General features: G+C 39.0%; 2 protein-coding genes across 2 annotated transcripts in view; one reads left to right on the top strand and one right to left on the bottom strand.

Annotated features, from left to right (window-relative positions):
* The window catches only part of mtmr3 (myotubularin related protein 3), a 109282-nt gene that overhangs the window by 65110 nt on the left and 21595 nt on the right, over positions 1 to 22577 (top strand). The gene's annotated exons all lie outside the window — the stretch shown is intronic.
* Positions 4328 to 22577, bottom strand: part of LOC128607739 (citron Rho-interacting kinase) — a 137159-nt gene continuing 118909 nt past the window's right edge. The window contains exons 31-39 of the mRNA XM_053624878.1: positions 10501 to 10640; positions 10299 to 10391; positions 9854 to 9962; positions 9499 to 9627; positions 9229 to 9309; positions 9006 to 9084; positions 7605 to 7778; positions 7152 to 7482; positions 4328 to 5454 (exon numbers count right to left, since the gene is read on the bottom strand). Coding sequence (XP_053480853.1) covers positions 5431 to 5454; positions 7152 to 7482; positions 7605 to 7778; positions 9006 to 9084; positions 9229 to 9309; positions 9499 to 9627; positions 9854 to 9962; positions 10299 to 10391; positions 10501 to 10640 — 1160 coding nt within the window. The 3' untranslated portion in view covers positions 4328 to 5430. The remainder of the gene's footprint in view (positions 5455 to 7151; positions 7483 to 7604; positions 7779 to 9005; positions 9085 to 9228; positions 9310 to 9498; positions 9628 to 9853; positions 9963 to 10298; positions 10392 to 10500; positions 10641 to 22577) is intronic.

The following is a 22577-nucleotide window of genomic DNA, read 5'->3' as shown; positions in this document are numbered from 1 at the left end:
GTGCCTGTAAAAGGAAGTTTCTTTTGGTCTGGCCTCCTGTTTAATTCACAGTCTCTTATACATAAGAGTATCAAAAGACTTTTCCAAAATCAGGTCTATCAGCTATCTTCTAACTAGCTAAATTTCAGTAAAGAAGTTAATGACAGCTAGCTAGCAAGACCTATAAATAAACAAAAAAAAAATCTGCAAGAAATGCAAATAATCAAACATACTTCTATACTTCTAATTTATTTACACTAAAAACAGCCTGCATTAAACAAATAACCAGTGTGATACTGCGGTGAGATATTTGAGATTTTGATGTGCTAAAATATTGACTTCAACCAAGAGTGATGAATAATTTAGACATTGGTAAGGTTTTTTTTTACTAAATAATTTGCCACGTTTTAATGAATTTTAGGGGAGGTAAGGCTTCTCATGTAGTCTTAAAGCCTGTGTAATAGATCTTGTTCTCCTTTGAGAGCCGCTGTGACATCTAGGAGAGGGAGCAGCATGGGTAACAATAGACAGTGAAGGGGAGATTCTGGCTGCCTAGATAGACTCTTCTGATGGTTCCCTTGATCAGAGGTCCTGGTGGAAAGGCACAACAGTCATTTTGGCCAATCATTTGCTAAAGAGTCTACCATGGGAGCATGGGGACCGTCCTTAAAAAGCAGAACAGGCAAGGTATAGACTTATATACAAAAAGGACACATTTTTGATCATTTTTGACACCAGCCTTGGGATGGTGACATTTCTCTGCATGGATAGAAGATCTGGCACCATATTCTGGCCACTTGTGAGATGCACTACCCCTAATGGATGCAAACTGGGAATGAGCCCATGATTTACAGACAACAGAAGAATTATTTGTAATGATCAACCCAGCAAGGGCAAAAAGAGCCTGACTACCAGTGCATCACACTGATTTTGTAATGGTTCCACCTCAGGCACAACCTCAAGGCATTAAACTGCACTTGAATTGACTTGCCATGAAGAGCCCTAGTGGGATGGATTGAGGATGATAGAATCAAACCGATCAGTCTTGAAAGAGGTATGCCAAAACACAGCATATGGATAATATTAAGCCTACTGATGGTGTGTATCCATACAAACTGCCAAACAGAGGTTTATCAAAACTGGACAGCTGAAGACTGGAAAAAACATCTGGTCACCAAGAATGCATGTACCCAACCTGCATTGTATAAACAGTCCGAGCTGGTGTAGGTGGTGTAATGGTTTGGGGAATGTTTTCGTGGCACACTTTGGGCCCGTTGATGCCAATCAATCATCACACGAATGATTATTCAAGTGTATTTGAGAATTGTTGCTGACCATGTGCATCCCTTCATGGCCACAATTTACCCATCTTCCAGAGGTTACTTCCAGCATGATAATGTACCATGTCATTAAAGCAAAAGTAATCTCAAACTGGTTTCATGAACATGACAATGAGTTCAGTGTTCTTCAGTGGCCTTCCCATTCACCGGATCTGAATCCAGTAGAACAGCTTTGGAATGTGTCATGACTTGAGATTTGCAGCATGAAAGTGCAACTGAAAAATCTGCAGGAATTGTGTGATACAATCATGTCAACATGGAACAGAATCTCAAAGGAATGTTTCCACAATCTTGTGGAATCCATGGCACAAAGTAGTGAGCCTGTGTAGAGAGCAAAGGGAGGCCTTAGCCAGTATTGTACAGTGCTCTCTCTGTGTGTGTGTGCATGTGTGTGTGTGTGTGTACAGTCCCCTCTGAAAGTATTAGAATGGCAAGTCCAATTAATTTGTTTGTGCTGTACACCAAATAGATTTGGGTTTGAGATCAAAAGATGGATATGAGACTAGGGTTTAGGATTTCAGTGTTACACAACAAAACATAGAACCTTTTGTATCAGACCACCCTATTTTTAGGTGAACAGAAGTATAGGAACAGATAACACTTGACATAAATTAAAGTAAATAACACTTAATATTTGTTTGCATATCCCTTGCTTGCAATAACTGCATCAAGCCTGTGACTCACTGACATCACCAAATTGATGGTTTCTTCTTTTGTGATGCTTTTCCAGGCTTTTACCGCACCCTCTTTCATTTGTTGTTTCTTTTGGGGGTTTCTCCCTTACGTCTCCCTTCAGGGTTAAGGTCTGGTGATTGACTTGGTGAGTCTAAAACTTTCCACTTTTGCATCCGATAAAGTCTTTTGTTGGCCCAAGCCATGACATTACCTCCACCATGTTTCACATATGAGCCTGTACATTTTGGATCATAAGCAGATCCTTCTTTCTCCATACTTTGGCTTTCCATCACTTTGGTAGAGGTTAATCTTGGTTCCAGAACATTTGTGTCCCATCTCTGTATTTCGTTGTGAATTCCAATCTGGCTTTCCGATTCTTACTGCTGATGAGTGGTTTGAAGCTTGTGGTCTGATCTCGAAGTTTTCTTCGAACTGTGGATTGAGATATCTTCATCCCTGCCCTGTGGAGGTTGTTGATGTCTCTAACTGTTGTTTTTGGGTTTTTCTTCACAGCTCTCACAATGTTTCTGTCATCAGCTGCCGTTGTTTTCCTTGGCCGACCCACTCTGTGTCTGCTGCTCAGTACACCCGTGGTTGCTTTCTTTTTCAGGACATTCCAAATTGTTGTATTGGCTATGCCCAATGTTTCTGCAATGCCTCTGATTGATTTTCCCTCTTTTCTTAGCTTCTAAATGGGTTGTGTTTCTCCCATAGACATCTCTCTGATCTTCATGTTTGCTTATCCTTTTTAACAGCAAATGCAGTCTTCACAGATGAAACTGTAGGCTAAAACCAAGAGTAGATGTTCAGAGCTATTTATTGTTTAAACAATCAATCTAACAGGACACACCTAGGTAAGACAAATGTCTTCAGTCTATAGGAAAAACAAATGAACTGGCCTTGCCATTCCAATAGTTTTGGAGGGGACTATATTAGCATGAAATGAACATATATTAATGTAGGAGTGTAGTATTCCATAAACTTGACCTTTTCATGTGAAGACAAATGGAATGGTATGGTGTTTCTGTCTGTTGATGATAAAAATTGAGACTGAGGTATATGTGCTAAATATAAATAAACATAAATTTCTTTAAATGAAACTACTGGCGCAAATCAAACAAAATTTGTTTTGGTTTACAAGAAGATTGTACAGAGCCCAACCAGTTATCCACTGAAAAATGTATAGTGTACAGAATACTGTTCTCCTACATTACCTCTGAACATTTTCTTTGCTGGGTTTTTTTGTTTGTTTGTTTATTTGCTTTGTTTTTGTTTGTCCATTTTAACCACATAAACTGGCACAACAGTACCAATAACTGACTATCACAACATGCTTCCCACCATAAAGGCTCAAACACCTAATTTGTATGATCACCTGAAGACTAGCTAGGCTGACTATCTGATGAGATGCCTGACTGACTCTGCCAAAATGCTGATCACTCATAAGACATTGCATCATGACCTCAGATTGCCAAGCATAACCCACTGTATTGTTTGGAGAGTGGTAGCCCCCTTCTCTGAGGAGAGCTATTATCTCCTGAATCAAAGCTTGTAATCTAGCTAGAAGGGAGTGCTGAGCATGCCCATGCACTAACAAATGAGGCCAGTGAGAGAACTGCTTCTAATTGATTTTCTGAGCCTCATTAGCCCTCACCAGAGACTATTTAGTCTACCTCTGGTAGTTGGGACAGCACCAAACAAACCTGACATCATGCCATAGTTAAGAGAGACATCAGTCATTCCTGTCCTTGATGGGTCTGTGCTGGAATCCTTGTACAACTCTGCCAGAAGCAGTCATAAGTTTCATAGGTCGTCATTTAATCACTTTAGCTAGACTTTCTGCTGCACCGCCTTTTGTTGTGAAATCACCAACAATGAAATAGAGGTCCCCACTGCTGGTACATGGGCAAGCTCATTATCAGCAGCCCTGAGATCACTACAACTGTCCAGCAGTCTCATGCTAGGAAATGAGATCTCATCCTACTGTAGGAGCTGAAGTTGGCCAAGCACTTCTATAACTCAGTCAGTCATCAGATGTTGGAATGAAAAATATGCATCCTGGGGGCACATGTATGAAACCTTTGATGACAGTTCCTTGGGCCCAAAACTTGAGGGTCATAAGGTCATAAGGAGGGTCACAGCTTAACCTTGAAATGGCAGCCTATAGGATGGCCTACAGTGGACACAAATTGAGGCTGTTTACCTGAAGCCTCCTTGTGTAGTTCTGTGTTTAGTTCTATGTCTTTGGTCAAGGCTACCACCAAGTCCTTTAGCTGCTTGACAGTTGAGCAGTGCTCAAGAAAAAGAAATAGAAGAAGTCACAGCCAGGCAGACCTTTTTTTAACACAGCTACAATATTATGTTTAGACAAATTATAAAGATCATTTACAGTGAAATAAATTTTTGGTCAAGCACTGACCAACAAATGTAAAGTGTGTGGGTGTGTTTTTTAATAAACTGCAATCACATTTAAACCACATTAGTCATGTTAAACTTTGTGAAAAAGCCACCTGCTTAACTCTCCTCTATGAAAACAAAATGACAGTAGCCAATAGCATGGTTCGTTGTGTATGAATTAGGACAAAACAAACCAGCTTCAGCTTTTGGCAGACACTGATATTTCAAGCTCTGACTGTAGTCACAGTTCTTATGAGTAGAAAATGTATGTATGTCTATTTACGGTGCAAGGGTGAGAAGATGATTATTTCTGCCTGTCATCACCCCACAAGGCCTACGCAAGTTGTCACAAAAAGGTAACGGTCATAATTATTGTTATAAGATTCTTATAACAATAATTACTTATTTGTTTGTGGCTACAAATAAGTATCCTTTATAGGTTTGTGAGGAGCAAGGTAAAAAAACAACAACAAAACGATTATCAGCACATGCCTAATAAGTAGTTTTGTCAGTCAGCTCTTCTAAAACTGTGAACAAAAGACTGACAGACAAATATCAGAAAAGCTTGATGCTTGATGTCCACTAAAGCAGATATGTGAAAGTGAAAACTTAAGCTTTTCTGTAAGAAATCTGTCTTAAATTTATACAAACACTTTTTAATCTTTAAAAAATAGACCTGGCTATATCATTCAATATACCTCTTTCATACCTTTAAACTATAAAAGCTGGCCATATATGTACAGTAAGGATGTGCTGTGTTTTGGGTGTGTGTATAGGATTTTAATGTATATTAATATATCACTTACAATCTTTCACTAATCATTTGCCTTTCTCATAAATCCTATGTAAATATGTGAGCAACACGCATACATTTGGACAACAGCTAAATCCAAAAAATATAAATATGATGTGGTTCTGCTCACAGCAGGCAATGGCATGATGGAATAGTTGTATTAAAAGAGGTGCCTGTAAAATGGCATGTCCATCCATGGTGGGACTGGACGATGGCTCTTAAACTTCAGCTGTCCATGGGGTGCGTTCACACTGAAGACTGGTCCCACACCTACACCAGCACCGGGACAGAGAGGTCACAGAGTTCAGCAGGCTCTGTCTTATAGAGCCAAGCTCACAAATCACTAGTTACTCACAGAGGGAACAAGACTCAGCAAAGTCACAGTGAATTACAGTTAACTATATATTTACTTTTCCACAAACTTAGGGTGGTTTCGTTTACAATTGTATGTCATTAAGAGTTATAGGTTCTCTCTGTATATTCAGTCAGGCAAAACATGTACATCAGGGGCGCTTCTAGGATCTGATAACTCAGGGGCTAATGGATCTAGTTTATTATTAAATGCAAAGTAACACAAAGTAATTCTATGTAACTTTATCATATTCTCATATAGAAAAATATATGTATATATGATGTGTATGTGTGTGTGTATATATATATATATATATATATATATATATATATATATATATAGTGGTGTAGTCCTAAAATAGTTCTAAAAAAAATTACATCGAGTGATACTGCTCAATACCGATTCTTTTATTGTTTAAAGCTTTACTGTTTCAATGTAATAAAAGTGCAAATTTAATTAAATGACAATTGACACCAATTAAGGAAAAGCATAAGCCAGTAATTTTAATACAGATTTTTTATATTTATTTGTAACTTTGCCAACACAGTATCTCAGTTATTTAACTAATGATTACTTGTTAATCAGTTGGGAAAAAAGATAAGCCCATAAAGGAAATATGGTGAAAAATGCCTTAATTTAAGTGTAGAGTAAATGAATGACGGGCATTACAAAACAGCTGTAAGGGGGCTACAGAGAAAACATTTTGCTAAAATGGCTATAAGATGATTCCAACTCGTGAGCCTTCCAAGAGGAGGAATATAATATGGAAGTGCTTTTTTGAATTGTTTCATTTCATCACCTGTCATGTAATGATTGCTATAAAGCTAATACTAAAAGATGTGATAGATATATAAATAAATCGCAATACACTGCAATATTATAAATGGATGGTGATTAAAGCAACGCAAGAGAAAGAGTGAATCCGCAAGTTCAGTGTCAATCTCTCTCGAGCAGGGACAGAAGAGAGTAGAATCATTCTCTCACTGAGTACACTTCAACCTCTTTTATTAATTTTACCTGACTGCTTCAGCAGGACAATGTCTTCAGTCAATGACGGCAGTGACGACAGTGGTCAGGGGTGGGGAAGGGTGGTATTCAAATTAAAAACGCATCAATACAACAAAGAATTGTGAGTTTCACAAAAAAAAACAAACAAACAAAAAAAACAAGAAAACAAAAAACCACGCGATACAGTTAAAGGGGAAGCTAACACAAGAGTAGTTAAGGGACTACTGAGCAGCAAAACAAATGGGTATGAGGGTATACGCTAATATTGATCATTAGAATTCATTATACGCAAACAGCCCTGGGGAAAAAGTAAGAATACAGCGTATATGTGCGTTTGGCCCTAAAGATACCACTGGGGTGTGTGTGTGTGTGTGGGCAGAGAAGGAGAGAGATTTTGGCAATCATTTCCTCTAAACTCCTGGGCAGTTCTCCTGGGCTCGAGCCCCAAATGATTAGCCCTAGTGACGCCCCTGATGTACGTCTCTTGTTTGTGTAGGGATGCTACCTAATACAAAGTATCAGCATGTATCCATGTATAGCTTTTAAACCCCTGATCTTGGCATCCCTAGAAGGACACGCAGTTAACGTGGCAGTGTCTCATGCGTACCTTGTTAACTGGTGTGAGTTGAGTGCGGACTGAGCTTGTGTGCAGGCGTGTGCGCTCACGCTCTCTCTCTCGCTCATCCAGTGGCCGACCTGGTGATCTCTCTCTGCGTGCATCGATCACCGCACGTCCTGGCGACTTCTCACGGTCCAGTGGCCGAGCTGGAGACTTGTCCCTGCGGAACTCAGTGCGACCCTCACGGTAACGGTGTGGTGTGCTAGGGTCCCGGTGCACAACACTATCTTGAGCTCCAGGGCTTGATGCTAGCCGCTTTGAAATGTGCTCATTATAAGTGGGTGGGCCACGCTTGTTTGGGCTGCTGCAGAGGTCAAAGCTGTCAATCAAGTATATAAATACACAGCTTAGATAACGCTGTTTATAACATTTATACTTATACAAGAATATATTTGTGAATATACTGTTTACACAGCATTTATCTTTATGTTAGATGTGTACCTCCTGTTAGAACCTGTCCTCTGCAATTCTCCCGACTCTCGTACGACATGGCCCTTGCAGCAGATCACTCTCAGTTTGTTCTGGTATGATGAGGCCAGGTAAATGGCACCTGATGAGATGGCTGGGCCTAGGTAGCGCGGATTAGGGACATCCAAGTGAACAAGTGAAGAAGGCCTGAACACAGTTTACAAGTTCACAAAAAACACAAATATTAACAGTATTAACAGTACAATATTAACAGTAGAGCATCATTTTAGGTCATATATACTTTTCCTGAGTGAAAATGATTTCATTTATATTTCAATTATATAAATTATATTCATTACATCTTATTTAAACCCCCATACCCTTAACCATAACGAATCTCAATCACATTGATTTAACTTTAATGTTTGCATTTAGTTCTATTTAATTATGTAAAATAAATGTTACAGTAACAAAGTTAGTTAGCATACGTATTGACTGATCCATCCATCCATCCATCTATTTCATAGGGCATAAAGTGGGGTACACCGTGGATGGGGTGCCAATCCATCGCAGAGCACTCATTGGCATTTCATGCATTAAAATTTTTATAAACTTTTATAAAATTAACTTGATGACCTGGAAAACCTATGCAAATTTAAACAAGTGAAATGAACGCTGGCTTTCATTTGTTTTTAAATGGATGAAGTTATAAGAAAAAGCATAAATTCTAGCCCCAGCCTTAACCATAACCTTCATAACTTTTCACACACCTTGTGTCAAGAGAATTGTTACAAATTTGAGCAATTTATAATAATTTACTTTTAAACATTTGAGTACATTTAAATTTGGACACATTTTAACTTGCTTTCAAGTAGGTTAGACTAACTACTCCCACATTTTAACATTATAGATGTATTTTTTTATGAGACAGGCCCCAATTCTACAGCAAGGCCAATTCTATTGTTTTTACTATACATTAAATACATTTGGGTTTGAGATCAAAAGATGAATATGTGATGATAGATCAGAATTTCAGCTTTCATTTCCATATATTTACATCTTTTACGTTAAACAACATGGCACCTCTGATGGCAGACCACCCAATTTTTAGGTGAGCAAAAGTATAGGAAAAGAACCTTGACGTAAATTAATGTAAATAACACTTAATATCCCTTGCTTGCAATTACTGCATCAAGCCTGTGGCCCACTGACATCACCAAACTGTTGCACTTATGTGTTGCTTTTCCAGGCTTGTACTGCAGCTTCATATTCGCAGTCTCATACTCATCTTTTGATCTCAAACCCAAATGTCTTCCATGTATAGTGAAAAAAATTAGAATTGGCCTTGCTGTTCCGATACATTCAGAGTGGACTGTAAATCCTGTCATTTTGATTTACTACTACACGTCTATGTGGTGTTACTTTGAAACGCACCCAAGAGCAGCATGACCCTGAAGCTCAATAACGTCCAGCGAGTTGAAGTAAGTCACAAACAGGTATGGCTCTCTGAAGGCTGGGGAACAGAGAGGATTGAGACAATAAAATACTAACATACTATTAAACTGAACATTTCAGAAAGTATTTTGTGCCATCTGTATAATGGTCAGGCACATGTTCTTTTTGAAAATGAAGACAATTTTTCTCAAGACAAATGTACCGAATGTCAGAGGAAGACGACTCCATTTGAGCTCATCTGTGCGGCTTCTTCGGCCATAGGCATCCACAAACACTCCAAACTCTGCCAGTACAAACAGTGCATTAAGTATATGAGGGCATATCATATTTCAGCTTGTTATAAGATACTTAGCCAATTAAATGTTTTATGTGCAGTCATTGCATGCCACTGTCCTGTGTTTTTTATGTTGGAATTTTACATAGATAATGACAAATAAAGTGATTGAATGAATAATAAGTATCTCAATCTGACCATGGAAACAGAGCAGGTACTCTTCTTTCTGAGCTGTGCTTGACACCTGCATGATTGCAATGGGGAAGCTGTAGGAGGATGTGGTAAACATAGCTGAAGCCAACGACACGTCATTCTTGTCCAAGAACTCTGTGAAAAAGCACAAAATGCCTGATTAATACACCACATGCTAAATCCTTACACAAGACTTCTCTTCAGTACAGTTTGTGATGTCTATGTAGAGCCACTGTGATCACTGTTAATTATTTACAGTAGCATTCATATAAAAAAGAGCACTGTCAGCTGCAGAATGTGAATCTCAATTCCAATAGTGGGAGGAATAAACAATTACTGAAATAAATTTTGAGCCACGCACCCTCTAGCACGTATTGCTTCATCTCAATCTCATAGAACTTGTTGGTGCCAATGATGATGCTGTAGTTGGTGAAGTAAATACAGCTACAGGGTTCTAAGGTCTCAATCTCCTGAGAGAGAGAGAGAGAGAGCGAGAGAGAGAGGGAGAGGAGCCCACACAGATGATTAAGGAGCAGGATTGCACAATGTCTGTAAATAAACCTATTCCCATGGGTGGTACAGCCAACATATAAGCCAAGAACTCCTCAGAAATAAATGTTGGAGAATAATTATTTGTCTGGTTAAATATCTATGTTCTTTTCATCTAAGAAAAGATTGATAGCTCTAGCTGTAAGTGCTTAAGTGCTTCTTAATCTAAATCACGGTTAATGATTTATCCCGTCTTTCATGAATTATAATGAGTCATACTTAATTATGTTTGTGTAAAAGACAGGATTACCGCTCACCTTGCGAATACAAAATTTGCTCAGATTGTCGTTGTAGCGCAAAATCGTGACTTTATTGGGCATTGCAGCGCAAATACAGGAGCCATTTTCGATCTAAAGATAGAATGGGTAAAATTACACAAAAACTAATATAAAGTGAGACACAGTAGACCCAAAGTAGATTCCATACTGAGTATGTGCACTAGAGAGATAGCAGTCATACCCGCCCTGCAGCAAAAAGATGACAACCCTTGACAGTCTCAAAAATGTACGGGACAATTTCGGGCAAGGTTGGGAGGTGGGACTGAGAGAGTGACTGCTTCACCTTCTTGATCTCCACCAGGCACAGTGCCCTCTCATCTCCTGTAGAAGAAATATACAGCTCAAATAGGGTTGAGTCAGTGTACTTTGAATAAAGCATGTAGTTACTTATACACAAGTGATATTTACTTGTATAAAAAACCCACGGAAACACTTTACAATATGTGTTGACCAACTAACATTAAGCAATTATTAAGTGCTGCATTAATGAACAGTTAAGATTAACATGTATTAACAATGCAGGCAGGGGCATCTTTGTAATTTCTGGGACCCCAAGCAAAATCATTCCAGGTGGCCCAAAGAGGTTTGCACACTGTTTTAGGCACACTAGGATATTTGTGCATTAATACATGTTCTTACCTTGTAGTACATCACTGGGTTTTCACTGCTGTCAGAAATCATAACATGTTCAAAATTGGACTGTTTTTCTTTATTTTTCTTTTATTTTTTGAGTGCCACAAAGGTGCATGCACTTTATGTTTGCTTTCTATTTTTAGTCTATGGTATTCCTTGTCCAAAAAATATAACAAATAAGGTGTTTATTCAGCTATCTGCTTCTGGTCAACAGGGCACCAACTGTAAAATTCCCACCCCATGAGCAACTCAAAAACCATACATAAAAAGGCATGAAATTAGCCTCAAATGTTTGGGAATTGGAAAAGATAGATGTTTTTCTTCTATTTTAAGTCTTTTTGGGGAAAACAAGTTAACAGTGGTGTACATTTCCTATTTGCAGTATACACCTGCAATATGTGGCCACTGCATATGGAACCTGGCAACCCTGATTAACCTCAATATCTTGGCTCGGGATGGTCCTAGCACCTTGGAACAAAAACTGATCTCTAGAGCACATTAGGTACACGTACATATATAAACATTTTGCACATTCTTGTTCCTTAAACTTATAACTTAAGGCCCAATTTAATCTTCAAGATTGCTCACAGTTCCATTTTTAGGGTCAATTTCTAATAGGAAGTGTTCGATACTTCATTTTTTTAGGGGGTACCTACAGTGCCCTCACTTATATTGGCACACTTGGTAAATATGAGCAAAAAAGGCTGTGAAAAAAAAAATTCACAAAAACAATTGCAAACAAAAACACAGGTTTATCAAAAAAATCTTTGTTAAATATAGGTGTGAAAACAATTATTTTTGCCATTTTAGTCAATACTTTGTGCTACCTCCCTTTGCCAAGATAACAGGTTCTCCTATAATGCCTGATGAGGTTGGAGAATACATGGCAAGGGATCTGAGATCATTCATCCATATAGAATCTCTCCAGATCCTTCAAATGCTGGTGGACTCTCTTCAGTTCACCCCACAGGTTTCTATGGGTTTCAAGTCAGGGGACTGTGATGGCCATGGCAGGACCTTGATTTTGTGGTCAGTAAACCATTTTCGTGTATTTGATGTATGTTTTGGATCACGGTCCTGCTAGAAGATCCAACCATGGCCCATTTTAAGCTTTCTGGCAGAGGCAGTCAGGTTTTCATTTAAAATCTGTTGATATTTGATAGAGTCCATGATGCTATGTATCCTAACAAAATGTCCAGGTCTTCTGGCAGAAAGAAAAACAGACCCAAAACATTAAGGAGCCACCACCATATTTAAATGTGGGCATGAGATACCTATGGCTACCTCTCTATGTGTGCCAAAACCACCTCTGGTGTTTATTGCCAAAAAGCTCCATTTTGGTTTCATCTAACCTGATCCCATTTGAAGTTCCAGTAGTGTCTGACAAACTGAAGATGCTTGAGAGTTTTTTGGATGAGAGTAGATGTTTTTTTCATGAAACCATTCCAAACAACTTGTGGTGATGTAGGTGACTTCGGAGTGTAGTTTTGGGAGACTTTTGACCCCAAGACGCAACTAACTTCTGTAATTCTCCAGCTGTGATCCTTGGAGATTTTTTGGCCACTCGAACCATCCTCTTCACAGTTCATTGAGACAATATAGACACACATCCTCTTCCAGGTTGATTTAGAACATTTCCAGTTGACTGGAACTTCTTCATTATTGCCCTGATGGTGTAAATGGGCATTTTCAATGCTTTTGCTGTATTCTTAAACCCACTTCCCATTTTGTGACGCTCAACAACCTTTTGCTGCACATCACAGCTATATTCCTTGGTCTTACCCATTGTTATGAATGACTAAGGGAATTTGGCCTATGTGTTACCTCATATTTATACCCCTGTGAAACAGGAAGTCATGGTTGAACAATTTCCTGTTCCTAGTCACCCAGGTGTACTAAAAATGTAAATATCAATGGGAATATACTTCAAATATATATTTTTTGGATAAACCTGTTTTGTGTTTGTAATTGCTTGATATCCATGAGAGATATCCATATCCATCGTATTTTTGTGAATTTTTTAAACAAAAGATCAAAAGATTTTAAAACAATAAAGACCATTTTTCACAGCCTTCTTTGCTCATATTTACCAAGAGTGCCAATATTAGTGAAGGGCACTGTAGGTAAGTATAGTGTGCATGCAGAATATTTCAAGTTTGAGACTTCTCTTTTTTATGGGGGTGAGAAAGTGTAATTTTTTTAATTCCCCTCAATTTCAGGTTGAATATCTCTGGGAGGGCCAGATAGGAAACTGAAATTTTCACAGAAATAAGTCTTCTATGGTACAATTCTACTGTAAAGATTTTGAGTTTGAGATTCCACTTATTACAGAGCTAGGGCTAGTAGAATCTGGGGAAAAGCCTACTATATTCATGCATTTTGAGAAATTAACAGATGTAATATAAGCATAACAAATAATAAACATGAACAATATTTTAATTATGTTTATGATTGACATACAATAGCTTATGCTTGTCAGTGAGGTTTAAAATGCTACTAGATTTGCAACATCACAGGGTTCTTCAAATCTGCAGAGTTTAGCTCCAACCTATCTCTTATCTGCTTGTAATTTTCTAGTAATCCTAAAGACCTTGGTTAGCTTGTTCAGGTGTGTTTGACATGCACATTTTTTGTATTAGCTGCTCATTATGCACATTTAACTCAACACTGAATATGGCCCCGAAGTAGCATTGGATTGAATCTTAGTTTATAATTACATACAACATCAATATGCAGATACTACTTATTTATTTATCATAAACCTTTATTAATGTGGTGGCTTACATGTATTGGTGTGTCATGTGCATGTATGTCTACCAACATGCAGCACACTAGGGGTGTAACTCAGTACCATTATCTGTATCTGTATCTGATCAAAATATTTGCTTTGGTATTCAGATTTAAACCAAAAATGGGTGTGTTCCATACCAGAATTGTATTTTTTTTTTATGTTAACCCTATCTGTATGCCCTGGAAACACTAGAAAAAGAAGATATATTCATTTGCAGATTGTAACAACAAATAGCAATTTGCAGAACATAAATTTATTCAAGTCCTGAACCAGTCACACTGTAGATCTTTTTGGCAAGCTTTCTAGCTTCTATATTATGTGACTGAGTAAGCAAGCTAACATTTATAAAGCAGTGATGTCTTTCCCAAATAGAGAAACTAGGGTCCGTCCATCTCAAGTGGTTCAATAATTGTAAAGTTGGTTGATGACCATTTTTATTTTTTCAATTTTTTTTAATGATTACATCTATGTATTGGCATTACAAAACCACCATTAAAAACATATTTTACTTGGTTTAACCATGAAGGCCATCTTTGTGTCAATGCACACAACAAATTTTTGTTATACAGCTGTTTACGGAAACCTCAATATCTCGGTCCTAGCTCCTTGGAACAAAAACTAATCTTTAAGCATTTTACAAGGTATATGTACATATATAAACATTTGACACGTTCTTATTCCTTGGATTTTAACTTAAGCCCAAATGTAATGCTCAAGACTGAACACTGTAATTCAATATTTGGATAAAATCTATTTGCGCATACCAACTGTACACCTATACCAACATAATAGCTCAGGGTTCTTCAAATCTGCCCATTGATGTCCACTGTCCTGCTGAATTGCAAAAGAGTTTCACAGATGGTGAGGAATGAACTGAAAAAACAGAAGTTCTCAGTTATCTCAGTTATGCCAGATTTTGACCTTAGACTTGACCAGTACTATCCAACACCACTGTGTGTCTGACAATTTGTTGTAACCCAATATTTCTTCCTGAAACATGTTTTGAACAATGTAGATGCACTCAAAGTTTTGAATGCAATAGCATTTTAGGGAATTGGCATTGAAGGGCAATATAAATATGTAGTTAGAGTGGTGCTTGAAAGTTTGTGAAGCCCTTAGAATTTTCTATATTTCTGGATACATATGACCTAAAACGTCATCAGATTTTCACACAGTTCCTAAAATAGATAAAGAGAACCCAATTAAACAAATGAGACAAAAAAGATATTATACTTGCTAATTTACTTATTGAGGAAAATGATCCAGTACTACATTTCTTTCCAGTACTACAATTCTTTGAGTACTACATTGCTGCTTATGCAGCAATAACTGCAGCTAAATATTTCTGATAATAGTTCATCAGTCATGCACACCAGCTTGGAGGAATTTTAGCCCATTCTTCTGTACAGAACAGCTTCAACTCTGGGATTTTGGTGGGTTTCCTCACATGAACTGCTTGCTTCAGGTACTTCCACAACTTTGTTTATTGGATTAAGGTCAGCACATTTATTTGGCCATTCCAAAACATTAACTTTATTCTTCTTTAACCATTCTTTAGTAGAGCAACTTGTGTACTTAGGGTTGTTTTCTTGCTGCATGGCCCACTTTCTCTTGAGATTCAGTTCACACATAGATGTCTTGACATTTTCCTTTAGAGTTTGCTGGTATTTGAATGAATAATTCATTGTTCCATCAATGAAGGCAATCCACACTGGCCCAGATGCAGCAAAACAGGCCCAAACCACGATACTACCACAAGCATGTTTCACAGATGGGATAAGGTTCTTATGCTGGAATGCAGTGTTTTCTTTTCTCCAAACATTACACTTCCCATTTAAACCAAAAGTTCTATTTTGGTCACATTTGTCCACAAAACATTTTTCCAGTAGCCTTCTGGCTTGTCCACATGATCTTTAGCAAACTGTAGATGGGCAGCAATGTTCTTTTTGGAGAGCAGTGGCTTTCTCCTTGCAACACGGTTATGCACATCATTGTTGTTCATTGTTCTCCTGATGGTTGACTCATGAATATTAACATTATCCAATGTTAGAGAGGCCTTTAGTTGCTTATAAGTTACCCTGGGTTCCTTTGTGATCTTATGGACTATTACATGTCTTGCTCTTGGAGTGATTTTTGTTGGTCGACCACTCCTGGAGAGGGAAACAATAGTCTTGAATTTCCTCAATTTGTGCACAATCTGTCTGATCGTGGATTGGTGGAGACCAAACTCTTTTCCATCAGCGACTGTTTTTCTGAGGTCCTCAGAAATCTCCTTTGCTTGTGCCATGATACACTTCCATGAATGTGTGTTGTCAGGATCAGACTCGATGGATCCTTGTTCTTTAAATAAAACAGGGTGCTCACTCACACCTGATATACTGTCATCCTATTGATTCAAAACACCTGACTCTAATTTCACATTCAAATTAATTGCTAACTCTAGATGTTCATATACTTTTGCCACTCATGGATATGTAATATTGGATCATTTTCCTCAATAAATAAATAACCAAGTATAATTTTTTTTCTCATTTGTTTAACTGGGTTCTCTTTGTGTACTTTTAGGACTTATGATGATGTTTTAGGTCGTATTTTTGTAGAAATATAGACAATTCTGAAGGGTTCACAAACTTTCAAGCACCAGTGTATGATTATTACAAATTAATTAATTTGGCCATGATTTTTATTTGGTACAAACAGAAAAGATAGGTGTTGTGTCTTTGTGTTAGACTACAACTTAAGAAAAACAAAGGAGACACTCGGAGGTAAAGTTACCTCCTGTACTAGCCAGCAAGAGCAAACAACTTATCAGTGAGCATGGCTGATTACCAATCAATGCTAAGAGGAGTGATTCCACTTAAAGAAATAGGTCCACTCTATACACTACACGGCTCCCCTTTTAGATGTATGCAACGCATATGAACAGAAAATAAAACATTATAATTTGCTCTCTGCAAATCTTGTTTTTAAACAGTCTATGACTACAAACTATAACTACTATGTTATAACTATAAAACCAAGTCAGTTCTTTACAGATCCAGTCTTTTGGGTGGCGCTCTGTTCCTTTCAGGGTAGCGCCTCTGTATCTGTGGCGTAACATGAGGGTTCTTTTCAAGGAAGACTGTTTCTGTTGCAGGTGTCATACATTTGTTAGTGTCACAATCAGAATCAAGTGATAAGTCTGGTGGACACACTGTGTCTGGTTTATTGGATGCAGACTGTTCAGGGGTGTTCTTTGGCTGAGCATCCAGTATTTGATCAACGTGACGTCTCCACGTATGCTCTCCAACGTCCACCTCGTACATCAGTGGTCCAGCTCTTGTGGCTATCCGCCCAGGTGTCCACTTGTTCTCTCGATAATCACGTGCTAAAACTTGCTGTCCATCATCAAAACTCCTTGCTGCTTTACTTGTCAACTTGCTGAACTGTTTATTCTGCACTTCCCGCCGCAAGTTCAGTTTTAGAAGGTCGAAGCGAGATCTCAGTTGTCCGTTCATGAACAGCAGTGCAGGCGTCTGGTTTGTTGTTGCATGCATAGAGTTCCGGTATACGAAAAGGAAGTTGTCCACCTTATGTTGCAGAGGAATGTCCTCTTTCTCCATAGCTTTAATGGACTTTTTGAATGTTTGGACAAACCGTTCAGCTAACCCATTTGTAGCCGGGTGGTGTGGTGTTGACTTGAAGTGTTTAATGCCATTTCTCTTCATGAAAAGTCTGAATTCGTCTGAAGTATACTGTGGTCCGTTGTCACTCACAATTTGCTCAGGTAGGCCATTTCTGGAGAAGATACTCCTCAAAACAGAAATAGTCTTTCCTGAGGTGGTAGATTTCATTGGTATGACCTCGGGCCACTTGGAATGAGCGTCCACAGAAATTAGAAACATGGAATTCATGAATGGCTGGGCAAAGTCAATATGCACTTTTTGCCATGGTGCATACGGCCACTCCCACGGATGTAAGGGTGCCCGAGAAGGTACATTTTGAATGTTATGACATTCTGAACAGGATTTTGTGAGATCCTCAATCTGTCTATCTATTCCCCGGCCACCACACGTAGCTACGAGCGAGGGTTTTCATCTTGACTGTACCCAGGTGAGCCTCATGTAGGTTCTCCAACACTCTAGTACGGAGCTTAGCGGGAACTATAACACAAAAGCCACACATCAGAATCGCTTGGCACACAGACAGTTGCTCACGTCTCACTGAAAACTCTGGGAACATAAGATTTCCATGAGCTGGCCAACCCTGTATGGTGATGTCATACACCTTTGACAATGTCGGGTCATTCTGCGTTTCTTTTCGTACCTCTGCGTTTGTTACCGGCAGCTGGTCCACCAGTGCTGAATGGAACACTTCCTCTGGATCCTGAGTGGAAGGCTTTACTTCCTCAGTTGTAGACAGTGGAAGGCATGACAAAGCATCAGCATTACTGTGCATCTTGGTACCTTTAAACTCTATGTCATAAGAATGGGCTCCCAAGAAAAGTGCCCAACGTTGTAACCGTGTGGCTGACATCACCGGAATTCCCTTCCTGGGGTTGAAGATGGACACAAGGGGCTGGTGGTCTGTCACTAAGATGAACTTTTGGCCATAAATGTAGTGATGGAACTTCTTTATGCCCCATACTAGACTAAGGGCCTCTCGATCGATCTGTGCATAATTGCGTTCTGCACTCGTCAGTGATCTTGAAGCAAACGCAATTGGACGCTCAGATCCATCATCCATAGTGTGCGATAAAACGGTACCAATGCCATATGGAGACGCATCACATGCCAGTCTGATGGGTCATGATGGGTTGTAGTGGGTAAGGAGTTCATCTGAGGTTATCAGTGTTTTTGTCTCTTTGAATGCTTTCTCACATTTTTCTGACCACTCCCATTTTGTTGCTGTCTGTAACAGTGCATTAAGTGGGTGCAGCACTGTAGCAAGATTTGGGAGAAATTTGTGATAATAGTTTACAAGGCCCAAATATGATCTAAGTTGTGACACGTTTTCCGGTCTAGGTGCCTGCAGCACAGCTTCAACTTTCTCCTGTGATTTGTGTAAGCCATGTTTGTCAATGACATGTCCACAATATGAGATTTCACTCTTGAAAAACTCACACTTCTCTTTCTTTGCCCATAGACCATACTCGTTTAGCCTGGTAAGCACTTTGCTGAGGTTTTGGAGATGTTCTTCATCATTCTTGCCTGTCACAATTATGTCATCAAGATAACACTGTGTCCCAGGTATATCTTGAAGAAACTGATCCATTGCTCTTTGCCAAATGGCTGGAGCCGATGCCACACCGAACACAAGACGATTGTACTGGTACAGTCGATTATGAGTGTTGATGGTTAGGTACTTCCTGCTTGACTCTTCAACTTCCATTTGGAGATATGCCTGTGACAAACCTTTGAAAACTTCTCCCCTCCTGCCAGAGATGAGAAAATATCTTCAATTCGTGGTAGGGGGTACTGCACAGTGTGCAGTACAGGGTTAATGCTCACTTTGAAGTCCCCGCATATGCAAACACCTCCACCTTTCCCTTTCTTGATTATCAGCACGATGGGTGTAGCCCACTCACTCCAGTCAACCTTGGAGAGAATGGCAGATGCCTCCAAGCTTTGAAGTTCAGCATCTACTTTAGCACATAGTGCATAGGGCACCGGACATGCTTTATGAAATCTCGCCAACGCTGTTTCATTTAATTCAATTTTCGCCTTCATGCCATTACCAATGCCCTTTTCAAACACTTTTGCATTAGCATTCAGGAGCTGTGACAATCTTTGGTTAGAGCTACAGTTTGTGCTGTTAAGACCTGTTGATGATATGTTGAGGGCTTTGATGGTATGCCAGTCAAGCTAGATTTTTCTCAACCACTCCCATCCAAAAAGAGCTGGCCCTCCACTTTTCAACACATAAAGCTCCAGCTGCTGTGTTTTGCCACCATATGTGACATCTACCTTCAGTTTGCCTTTAGGAGAAACCTTTTCACCTGTGTACGTCTTTAACATGACTGAGGTCATTTCTAACGGTATCTTGAAAAACAGTTTATTGTAGACAGCTTCAGAAATTACAGACAAAGCTGAGCCTGTATCCAGCTCCATTTTCAGTTTTACACCAGACACATTTGTTGTTATCCATATTATTTTCCTGTCCGTTTCAGTCATGCTATGCAGTTCTAGGCATGAGAGATCATCTGCGTCAGAGCCTATGCCCTCTGATATGTTTTCACATTCAGACACTTTGTGCACTTGTTTAGTTTTGTATTTGAAACCTTTGTCTTTACCTGGTTTTCCTTTTTGGCTGTGCATTTTGTCTGTTTTGCACACTCTTTCTATGTGGCCTTGTCTGTGACACTTTCTACAGACTTTTTCCTTGAACCAACGATCATTTGCATCATGAGAGGATTTACCACATCTATAACAATTCTGCCTTTTTGCACCACTTAGGGACATTTTGTGCATTTCATTTTCTACACTCTTCTTTTGTAGCTCCGATGCATCCTTGGCTCTTGTTTCCATTGAAATGGCAATGGCCAGTGCTTTTTCCAAGTCCAGGTCTTTTTCTGACAATAGCCTCTTCTGTGTGCTTGAACAATGCATGCCACATACCAGCCTGTCCCTTAATGTATCAGAAAGTCCCTCTTTGAAGTCACAATGCTGTGAAAGTTTGCATAGTTCTGCCATATATTCAGAAATGTTCTCCTCTCTTGACTGGTTTCTTTTGTGAAATCTGAAACTTTCAGTTATCACTAGTGGTTTGGGGTTCAAGTGACCTTGTAAGATATCAACAATTTGTTTGAATGTCTTGCTTGCTGGCTTTGCAGGGGTTACTAGGTTGCGTAAAAGATTGTATGTATTAGTCCCCATGAGACTAAGGAGTACAGAAACTTTCTTCTCTGCATCCACATCGTTCGCTTCACAATACAGTTCAACCCTTTCAATATACACCTCCCAGTCTTCATTAGCGCTGTCGAACTCATCTATTTTCCCGACGAAGGCCATTGTGTTAATTCCACGTTAGATTATTAGCATCTTTTACTGGGTGTCATGCACAGTTAACGTTACTCACGCAACGCTTTCGCTAGCAGTGACTGCCTGCAGTGAGTCACTATTTCTCTCCTCTTTTCCTCTGGAGACCATCTGACACCTCATAACCGTGTATCCAGCGATATACAGGTTCGTAATTCACTCGTCGCCAATTTGTTGTGTCTTTGTGTTAGAGGTAAAGTTAACTCGTGTATTAGCTAGCAAGAGCAAACAACATATCAATGCGCATGGCTAATTACCAATCAGAAGTCAATGCTAAGGGGAGTGATTCCACTTAAAGAAATAGGTCCACTCTATACACTACAATAGGAGAAGACCATCTTAAACAGAGCTATAGCACATTGACTGTTACATTGACATTAGTAACTTTTTCATTGAAATTGACTTAAAACAAGCTGTAACCAAAGCAGATTACTAATCTGGCACCTTGGGCATGATTTCTTTAGAAAATAATGCAAATTAACCCACACATTGGCACAATTAATTAATGTTACAAATCAAAATATCATTAATTACACAGGGAGATGTTGATCTGCTATGACATTACTGCCTGTCACCCTTCTCATAGGATTGCTGCTTTTCTGGCACCATTAATGCATGCTCAGTGACACTGGTTCAGTATGGTTTCCTCCTGTTACACCTAATACTCAGGCATGCTTGCCTATCACAACCAGAGCCATACAGACCTTCTCAGTGACTAAGGCTGTGACAAGCCTCATTGACATCATTAATTCATGCTCAGTGCCACTGGTTCCATATAGCATAAGTCAACTGCAGGGTCATCAGCCGGGTACCACCTCAACAAAGTTTTGCTCCTTTAACCCTGGAATCTCTCCTTATGGCAGAGCAGTGGCAGGACATCTCCCTGCTACCACCTGCAACTAGACCTCGGGCTAGATGTTACTACCCCAACACTTCTCTAATGCAATTGAACTGCCAACTGGATATCCAAGGAATTGCTCACTTGGCCGTTCCAGTCCATGGAACATGACTGTGTATGCAGCCAGCCACTTCTTCACACAGAGAGAAAACGCTCATCCTCGGCCCTCGGGTGACAAATTGTGGCTAACAAGTCCAGCAGACTACTATGCATTCAACACAAATTTCCATGGATCTACCCTTTTGTATGTCCATAGACCCATCCAGTATGCTTTCATCTAGAGAAGTGTCACGGCCACCAGTGGTTATTCGTTGTGTATGTTTCCTTGTGTTCTGTCTTTTAAATAAAGAAGTTCTGCATTTGTATACACCTCCATGGACTCGCATTGTGACAAGAAGGAACCGACAACTAGAGATACACCAATACTAAATTTCTCAGCCGATACCGATAATCGATTATTCAGAGTGATATCGGCCGATACCGATAGTTATGCCTTTTATGCCTTCTTTTGAATTAATAATAATTAATTACACAATTCTGAAAAAAATGCAAATAAAAAATTTATTCTCTCCATTTCAACAAGTTGTTTCACAGTAACGTATCATAAACAGAAAACACATTACTCAAATTAACATGAACACATTAACTAAATACTGAAGATTAAAGTAAGATTTCTTAACTTATTGAATGTTATTAATTCATATTAACATTGACTGAATTCTAAAAAACCTCCTGTTAGGCTCACATTAACTTACCACAAACAAAATCATTTCTACTTCATCATTGAACATCAAACTGGTAATATATAGGCCTAATATAAACCTTTTTTTTAATGATATTAACTCATATTAACATTAACTACATATGAAATATACTACTCTACAAATATATTTTCTGTGCAATATATACCTTTTTTTCTG

Source organism: Ictalurus furcatus, chromosome 5 (assembly GCF_023375685.1).
Source record: "Ictalurus furcatus strain D&B chromosome 5, Billie_1.0, whole genome shotgun sequence".
NCBI lineage: Eukaryota > Metazoa > Chordata > Actinopteri > Siluriformes > Ictaluridae > Ictalurus > Ictalurus furcatus.
The sequence above is the reverse complement of the archived record's forward strand: the minus strand, read 5'-3'. Positions and strand labels throughout refer to the sequence as shown.